The sequence below is a fragment of the Morone saxatilis genome, unplaced genomic scaffold (assembly GCF_004916995.1).
Source record: "Morone saxatilis isolate NCDOM2014 unplaced genomic scaffold, NCSU_SB_2.0 Contig21, whole genome shotgun sequence".
NCBI lineage: Eukaryota > Metazoa > Chordata > Actinopteri > Moronidae > Morone > Morone saxatilis.
In genome coordinates this window covers 657,568-666,927 of record NW_023339774.1, presented here as the reverse complement: position 1 = coordinate 666,927, position 9,360 = coordinate 657,568, and the positions used below count along the sequence as shown (strand labels likewise).

At 37.1% G+C, this 9,360-nt stretch overlaps 1 protein-coding gene across 1 annotated transcript in view; it reads right to left on the bottom strand.

The window, feature by feature from the left end:
* Nucleotides 1–64: 64 nt before the first annotated feature.
* slc27a6 (solute carrier family 27 member 6) overlaps nucleotides 65–9,360 on the bottom strand; it is a 21,176-nt gene continuing 11,880 nt past the window's right edge. The window contains exons 4-9 of the mRNA XM_035668232.1: nucleotides 8,567–8,958; nucleotides 4,943–5,033; nucleotides 4,229–4,427; nucleotides 2,839–2,936; nucleotides 1,572–1,702; nucleotides 65–825 (exon numbers count right to left, since the gene is read on the bottom strand). Coding sequence (XP_035524125.1) covers nucleotides 649–825; nucleotides 1,572–1,702; nucleotides 2,839–2,936; nucleotides 4,229–4,427; nucleotides 4,943–5,033; nucleotides 8,567–8,958 — 1,088 coding nt within the window. The 3' untranslated portion in view covers nucleotides 65–648. The remainder of the gene's footprint in view (nucleotides 826–1,571; nucleotides 1,703–2,838; nucleotides 2,937–4,228; nucleotides 4,428–4,942; nucleotides 5,034–8,566; nucleotides 8,959–9,360) is intronic.

Sequence of the window (9,360 nt, the reverse complement as noted above, 5' to 3'; positions counted from 1 at the left end):
GAGACAGATAAATCTGTGAAAAAAATCAGGTTCCTCTGGCTCCTCCTTGTGCTCCTTATGGCATTTGCAAGAATCCACTGGGCCTGAATGAAAACAACCAATCAGAGCGATTTAGTAAACCTATTAAATACTTAAATAATCCATTAAAATGTCGATCATTTATAGATGAAAATCATATTTAAGACCCCTAATGTTAATCAAAATCTCACCGAATAGACCACAATAACACATAACTAAAATCTACTGATATCATGTATTAAGGGCTTTTAAATTAGTTTTTTTTTTAAGTTTTTGAACAAATGGAGAGATGAAGGGATTTCTGGTTAAACAGCTTGTTTCAGTCAGGTGTTTGGGGTGTTTTGAGGGGTAAATTGAGATTAAACAAGGTTCATTTAAGGAGTTGTTGTTTCACAGTGGTACGTTCAGGTTCATATTATTTATCTGAAAATATCTCATAGGAACATTACTGTTCCTGAGTATACAGTCAACTCATCCTAATCCTCTCATTCACTAACTAGATTATGGCTTTTCATTCAGAATGTAATTGTAGTCTCTCTGGTTTCATTTACATATAAAATCCTGCAGTATGCAGAGCTCTCTTCTATCCTTCTTTGTGTTTCCACGCCGACACACCCGTACTTGTGAGTTCTATAGCTTGCGTTCTCCTGCAAAGATGCTCTGGTAGATACTATCTGTAAGAGGAATGTAGGCGTTTTGCTGGTAGTCCAACACATAGAGAGGATCAGAGATTGTAGAGGGGTTGAAGCCGCTCTGCACCAGCTGGAACTTCTGCTGCTTGAAGGTACTCGTCATTTCCATGACCTCCTACGGACAAAAAAACAACATTTATCAGCAGGTTTCAGACTGTAATAAATAAGTTTGGAATTTGGATCTTTAGTTAAAGTGATACATTATGTTGGAGCCATAATGTAGCTTTTTGTTTGTTTTCTGTTGTTTTTCTCTAAAGTATTATGTGACTATATATATGCAGTTTTGGCATTTGACACTAGGTGGAGCAAAGTGCATATAGCTAAGATCCAGGTGATGAGAATCAGGTGTGTGAGTGCAAATGGAAGCAGTGTTTCTTGGATTCTAAATTAACTGAATGGTAATATATGATTGAGTATGGACAAATGCTGACATACTCTTTTTTTTTTAAATAACTTTTTTGAACTTTTTGTCATATTTGAGGAAACCAATCAGAGCCAAGAAAGATAGTTGATTGTTGAGTCTCATTCACAGGTCGTCAAATACTGACACTGGGTACTATTATCTTGGCTCTGATTGGCTGTTTTTGTTCGGGCTGGTGGATTCTTGCAAGTGCAATTAGGAGCACTAGGAGGAGCCAGAGGAACCAGATTTTTTCACATATCATCTGTCTCATGTGCTACTGTCAGGATATAGAGAAAGTTTCAAGTAAATATGAGAAAAAGTTCTTTTTTTTTAGTTATCTACTGCAGCTTTAAAGGGTGTAATTTACAATATGATGTTATTTGTTATTTGCTAAATTTTCAAGGGTTTTTTTCCCCTTAAACTTAAAACCTTAAACTGTGCAGGCCTCTGCTCATTACCTGAAGCCTTATGAAGAGTGGACGAGCATATACCGGCAGATCCCTCAGCACATGCTCAAACAGCTTCTTCCCATTGAACGTGAGGCCTGGTCTCACAATAATGGCAGCCATTCCTGCTCTGCCCTCGTGCCCTGTGGACAACATGGTTCAATGTAATCTCTGTCATCACTCTCTAGCTCAGAGTTATCTATTGCTGCATGTACTACAAACAGAAAGGGATCCCAGCTTGGGATGACTGCAGTAATAATGTTGGTATATGTGGAATATGTGATTAAGGGCTGCGACACCAAGAACAATTAACTATAATGGTAAAAATTTGTGAGCATCCACACTGATTAGAATAGATTAATTGATTTGCTCAGGTCAGTACCATACTAACAGACAAACAATACAATGAACAATAACGTGTATTCAGTGGCACAAAGCACGTACTCCAGCTGTTTCAATAGCTCATAGAAAAATGTATATTGATGACCTGTTACTGCTCATACAAGGAAACCAGAAGCATCCTTCAAAGACAAGAGGAGAATCCAACACTGTTACCAGTGTTGTCTTCTTATGAAATGTTCTTACTTTGGTAAATAAGAGGACATCGGTACGGATCAAATTAACTTCAGTGGTCAAAGAGATAATCGTTTGGCAGACTGTTGGCTGAATGTCTCAGGTAAAAATGTTTATTAAGTGTAATTTGCAGCTTAATATTACGTTATATAAGCATTATATATAAGTTGTACACCACAATATTGTTCATCAAATTGTTCTAAAAATGATATAATTTTCCAATGTTGTTATAGTTGTAACCTGCCTTTTATTAGGAACAGGCCTCTATTCTGTAAAATGAATTGAACTGTGGAGAATCTAATTGATCTGAGGAGGTGTAGCATCCATATTGACAAAAGTTTAAACATTAATATTTGTGCGGGTGATCTATGCAGCTTAGAACTCGCTCAAGCGGGCAACTTGGTGGGTTTTAAGAGGTTTTATACCTCACAAGAACTTCTATAAAACCCAGACTTTTTTAAACTCAGATTTTATGCAAATGCTGGTGTGTTCTTTATACTAAGATAATAAAAGTTATATCCCCTTGCTTACAGTATTGCAATATATTGAATTGAGACCCCTGTATTGTGATACGTATCACATCGCAAGAATCTTGTATCAATGCTGTGTCAATACACAGCTCTACTATTATAATTTTTCAAAGGCATTGTAATTTTGTTGGTATCTGGAGAGCAGAGGTAGAAGTACAAACACTTCTTCAACATACCTGGTATTTCCACTCCATACACGTTGACTTCTTGGATAAATTCCACCAGCCCAAGAGTCTCTGTTACCTCTGTTGTTGCTACATTTTCACCCTTCCACCTGAAATCAGGGAAGAAATGGTGATTTCAATCAACAAGTAGAAAAAGGCTTTGCATAAATGCTATAATACAGAGCATGAATACATGAATACCTGTTTTTATCCCATTTTCACCAAGTGTCTAATCATTAGTCCCTTTACTTTAACATCATCTGTAGCTTTTTTCTTTGTTTTTAGTTATAATCCTTTAGATTCCAGCCATGGTAGCTTTGGAAACACCTGTGGTGACTGGTGCTAGTAGATTAAAGAAGACCTAACACTGAACCTATAATTGAATTGCATGACAAATACTTGCATCTGTCTTCTGCATCACATCCAGGTCATGCTGCACATTTCCTGTGAATCCCTTGTAAGCAAGTACACATTGTTATCCTCGGTGGGAAGGGTAGTAAATGTAATAAACCCTTAAACCAGTGGTTTGATCATTGATTGACTCTGAAGGCTTTAGAATCTTAAAAGTTACAAGTAAAACAAAACACTCAGAGGGGATTCTTTAAGGCATAATGTTCTCAAATCGGGGTGCCTGGTCTAATGTGCATCTATTGTGAGGGCCCTTGAAGTTCCTTGCGAACACTTGAAGTTTGGGAACCCCTGTCTTAATCCACTGGGTTATATGTTAAAATCTGGAGAGGAGCGAGAGGCAGCATGCAGAGCCACGATATTTTCAAATGTAACTTGGTGAATTAAGTTTTTTATTTTCACCAAACCAGAGTAGGTGATTCTTCTTCTTTGAATGTTTCGATGATCTGTGAGGTAAAATTACAGTTTTTTTCTATGGAGTCTGGTGGCTTTGAACAGAGCAATATTACGGCTGTTTCTTGTTAAATAAAAGGTCTATCTTTGTAAGGATCCTTTCCATAATGTTGTCAGACACTTAGAATAACAATCTGAGTACAGTCTGTCAGTGGCAAAAACAACAACCTTTAATGGGCGTACTTTGAGGGTGCCCAATTGCCCATTAGGATTACAGTTCAGCCAGTTTTAGTGGCTGGTGGCTGCCAGCTGCAGCACTCTTGTACAATACTTACCAAATTAAAGAATTGCTGTCCCTATTAGCCGCTTAGACACAAAAACATGGGGAAATACAGTCCAAGTTACCCATTAAAGGTCCAGTGTGTAGGATTTAGTGGTCATCTGGCTAAGAAATGCTCACGTTTCATCTCCACACCTCTAGTTTGTATAACAGCATTGTTGGTATAATGAGGATGTTATACTGAACATCATCATAGGTATGGGACGGTGCTTTAAAGGCGTATGTATGGTTCCTCCCTGCAATAATCTTATCCAACCGTACCTGAAGGTGTCTCCCACTCTGTCTCTGAAGCAGATAAAGCCCTCCTGGTCTTCAGCCATTAAGTCTCCTGTGTTGAAGTAGGCGTCTCCCTTCACGAACACATTTCTCATTAGCTTCTTCTCAGTCAGCTGCTTGCTTCCAGCGTAGCCGAAGAACGGGCTAGTGGCGCTTACCTTGGACAGTAAAAGCCCTGTCTCACCTGAGAGGAAGACAGAAAGTCTAAAATCAATACAAAGCATTTTCAGGTTGAGTCATCTTTCAAAGAAAAAAAAAATCTAAAGAAAACTGAGTAAAAGCTGCAGTAGGTAAAATAACTTTGTTCCTTTGGCTCATTCTAGTGTTCCTAATTGCAAGAATCCACTGGGCCAATCAGAGCCGTGAAAAATATAAAGACGCCTTAGTTGGAAGGCTTGCAGATAGTTGATTATTGAGTCTCATACCCAGAGTCACAAACCATCTGTATTTGATGACCTAGGAATCTTTCTTGGCTCTAATTGTTTTTTTATTCAGGCCCGGTTGTTCCTTCAAATGCCATTAGGAGCACTAGGAGGAGCCAGAGGACCCAGATTTTTTCACAGATTATCTTCTCATGAACTAACTGTCAGGATATAGTGACAAGTTTCAGCAAATATGACAAAAAAAGTTGATTTTTCATAAAAGTTACCTACTGCAGCTTTAATAATTTGTGGAAATGTTTAGGAGTTGCACTCTTACCTTTTTTTACTCGCTGACAGAAACCATCCTGATCTTTCACCGGTTCATCTTTCATCATGTCATACTTGACCAGGTCATACTTGAACAAGAGCTACACAAAAAAGTTCAGAGAAAATATCATTACTATTAGCAGTGCCATTAAAATCTAAAATGGAAGAATCACTCACAAATATCAGATATTTTTCACAGCAGACATTTTGACACTGATATTAAAGTTCTTAATTACTGCTTGTTTTTTTTCTTGCTAATGCTGAAAAAATAATTTGCAATCGTAAAACTTCAGCGAATGGCATTTGCTGCATTGTCATGGAGCTATTCCAAACTTTTTTCAAGTCAATCATAAACTTTAAGAGTAACAACTAACAATAATAGCCTGACGACTACTTTCAGTGATATAATTTGCAATATTTGTATATTTGTAAAGTATATGCAAATTAAACAATGCTGACAGAAATGACTATCACTCTTTTACACTGACGTTCATTTAATGTTTTGGCCACTTGGGGGCAGGAAAAGTTTAACGTCACGTAACGTTTTCATCACATTATATAGTTTATATAGCTAACATTAGCATTCACAATCCGATATAATTACGAATTACCTGTTAAAAAAAAATATTTTTAGTATCAATACTATGTCCTCTGTTCAGTGTATTTTTAAAGAAAAACTGATGTATTTTAAAATTGTAATCTGCTAAATAATTACCATTTTTACTAAATGTAACTGTAACCAATTAGGGGTTTTCTACATACAATTACCTTTTTTTGCATCCTGATAACATTTCATGTAATCCGTTACTCCACAAGCCTGGTACTGTAAATTAAAGGTATTTCTATTCAATTTGGCCAATTTTTTTGTCCTCTATGACAGTAAACTGAATATCTGGGCTGTGGACAAAACAAAACATTTGAGGATGTCACCTTGGGCTTGGGGAAACACTGACCAAACAACTAATAGCGATCAAAACATAGCTAATGTCAGTTACATTACTTGCAGTGTTGTTGTTCACTCTATGTCATGGTATTTGTCCAGAATTACCTACATTTTGTTGACAATGTCAATGCACAACTTTTACTTGTAATGGAGTATTTTTATATCGTAGTGTTGCTACTTTCAGGATCTGAATGCTTCCTCCACTACCAAAAAAACACTGCTGCAGTGCTGCAGCTGCCAGTGTAGCAGTAGCTTAGGTTAAACATCAACACTCTGACATCTAAGTCTAAAAATAATTCTATACTTCACTTTACAGAACTAACAATCATGTTAACTGGATTAGGATGTGTCCTGAAATTATGTTTTATAACTTCACTTTTATAACTATCTTTTATAACGGTTAGTGGGCCAGTAGGAACAGCAGTGAGACAGATCTAAGAATAGCCGAGGTTAGAGATTAGAACTAAATACATGTAGCCACTCTTTTGTAACTCCTCTGATTAAGAGACAAGCTTTAGTGAGCCTAATACCAATGAGAGCCGCTGCACTAAAGCCACTGCACTGGTCATCCTTCCTCACTGTCCCAACCGACTTACAGCCTAATCACTCCTACTAATTATTCAAGCTGACATTCTTTACCCAACCTCGTTATAAGTGGTAATGACATAATGTTCTTTTCAAAATCTTTTTATTGGGGTTTTCAAAAAAATCACAAAAACCATTGGAAAATAAACATGAGGCGCAATGTCTACTAATAAGAAATAAGACCAAACTTATAGCTATTTCCATGAAGTCTGGTGTTATTTTATGTGTCAAGGGCGGAGTTAGAATGCATATCAGGCTATGTCGTTTGGCTGTTATTAAAGTATGTCAAAAAGGGAACCCTACAGGAGCTGCAGTTTTGGAGATGCTCTGGACCCAGTCGTCTAAGCCATCACGGAATGTGGCCCCTTGTCAAAGTCGCACTCCAAATCCTCAACGCTGGTCCCATCTGTTTTCATGCTTTCCTTAACAAAACATCAACTTGTGGAAGAAACGAATGTTTTCCACTTGCTTGCCCTAAGATAATACTCCACCACTGACATGAGCCATGATTACCAGATAATCAGTGTTATTCACTTCACCTGTCAGTGCTCACAATGTTATGGCTGATCAGTGTGTATATAATTTCTTTATTCTATTATTTAATTAATTAGACCTATACTGTATATTCATAGCCCTATGTCTATAGCCTTGTATTCTCTACTATACTGCTGTATATATTTCCGTCCTTTATTTTTGCACCATGCCACCATCTCCTGCTGTTCCTTATCAGTCACATATGTATATAAAAAGCTGTATGTAGTGTACATGTAACTCTTATTCTATTTTTATTTCATGTGTATTTTCTTATCTGTTGTATCTAGAGCTGCTGTAGCAAGTAAATTGCCCCAGTGTGGGATCAATAGTCTATCTTATCTTATCTTAAGGGAGGACATTATGTCTCGAAGCCACTGACTAAGTGTGGGCTGGCCAAGAGTGAGGCAAAGGCAGCCATGCGGTGCTCTGAGAGGTCAGATGAGGATTGTCTCTGTCGGTAATGCCACAGGAGAGAGATAGGTCCTCACAGTATGGCACACAACCAGGCTGTCTATTGGTTTAGTCAGATCGCCACTGTAATGATATAATGTTAACGCTCTGACACATTATTTTCACGAGAAGGTGTTGCTGCTATTTTGCAAAGCCCAAGATATCACAAAGAACTTATTACAATCTATTATATTACATTACATTACATTAGTAGTCCTGTATTACATTATATTGTATTAAATTATATTCAATATAATAATGGTCTTGTATTGTGTCATATTTAAATATATTTATTTTAAAATGATAATATAATACAAACAGAAACATCCTACATCCTAATACTATTGTATTTATTGTAATTGTAATATAATGTATTTTATCATATTCAAATGTTTTAAACTGCTTTTTACGAAATTTGTATTGTAGTACATCCTATTGTAAAATGTTTTTTATATTTAAAATATGTATAAGTATATTAGCATTATCAAATGATAGAAACATTGTATTACAATTCAGTTGCATAAAACTTTTATTGACCACCAGTTGGAAAAAATAAATGTTGTTTTTTGTTGTTATTTTTATGTATTGTAAGATGTTTGCCATTTTATATAACAAAAGTGCAACAAAAAGGTATTTCTTATGAGTAAATCAACAAAACTGAAGATGTTATTTTTCTTCATAAAGATAAATATTATTATGTTGGACCTTACTATATATTTTATAGGTGTTGATGATACTGAGTCATATACAGTCAGCTGACACCTTACAGATGAAGGCCACTTGCTCCATTCTGGATAACACATGATCTGACAGACTCAGACAGTCCACTCAGACAGACTCTCACTGCAGGTCACTCAGATAGCCATGTGCACTTCAGTGGTCAAAATCAAGTCTTGGACACTGCTTCTGCCACAAGATGTGTCTGATTAGCAGCCATGTTTGGGGAGTAACCATTTCTTAAAAATGTCAGTATTTCCTTTAAGGTAAGACCAACGTTTTTGAAACCATTAACCATCTCAATCTCAGTATTCATCTGTCTTCATGCAACATTGATCTCGTTTTGGTATTGTGCTGAGTACTGCACCCACTCCTCACATCTTAGGGTCACCAAGCAGCACTCACTCTGTAGATGGAGTTTGAGCGGCCCACAGTTCCAATCTTGCCGATGTGATTCATGAAGCACAGATTCCCCTCGGTGGAGCCATACACCTCACACATTTTTATGTTTCCAAAGCGATTCTGGAACTCCCGCCACACGTCCTGCCTCAGCCCGTTCCCGACGCCCATCCGCACCTTGTGGACTTTATCCACCTCGGTCTGATGGAAGGAGAAGGAAGTGAGGACATCAGAAATGTGGCTCAAAACTGGATAAAAAGTCGCTGCACAAAGGGGATATGACGCCATTGACAGGCGACCGGTGAAACGCAGTGTTAAAATGACAGATTTCTCTAAGTTTGAAGTTTGAACATTGTTGGAAACACTTGGGATAACGCAAGTACACAGACAGACAGATTCTAGCTTAAGGTTTAGGCACAAAAACCACCTTGGTTAGGGTATGTTCATGAATTGTCACATATGCCATCAACAGACAAAGCCACAGCTGAAATGTTACAAATACTATCTATCTAGGCAGCCTGTCCAAATTAAGCGATACCCATTTTTTTCCCTATTTCTGTATTTTTGTTTTAAAACTTGGCCCACAGCATCAATTCCCAATTAAAGGCATGTTGTAATGCCAGACGACTGCATTTGAGTTCTAATTATGGGAGACCACATAAATGTCATAAACTGTCCCTCTTTTCAGAGCCACCACAGTGTGCAACATTGAGGAGGATCTATTGTCAGAAATGAAATATAATATTCATAGGTATGTTTTCATTTAGATTAGATTTATCTAATCTAAATGAAAACATACC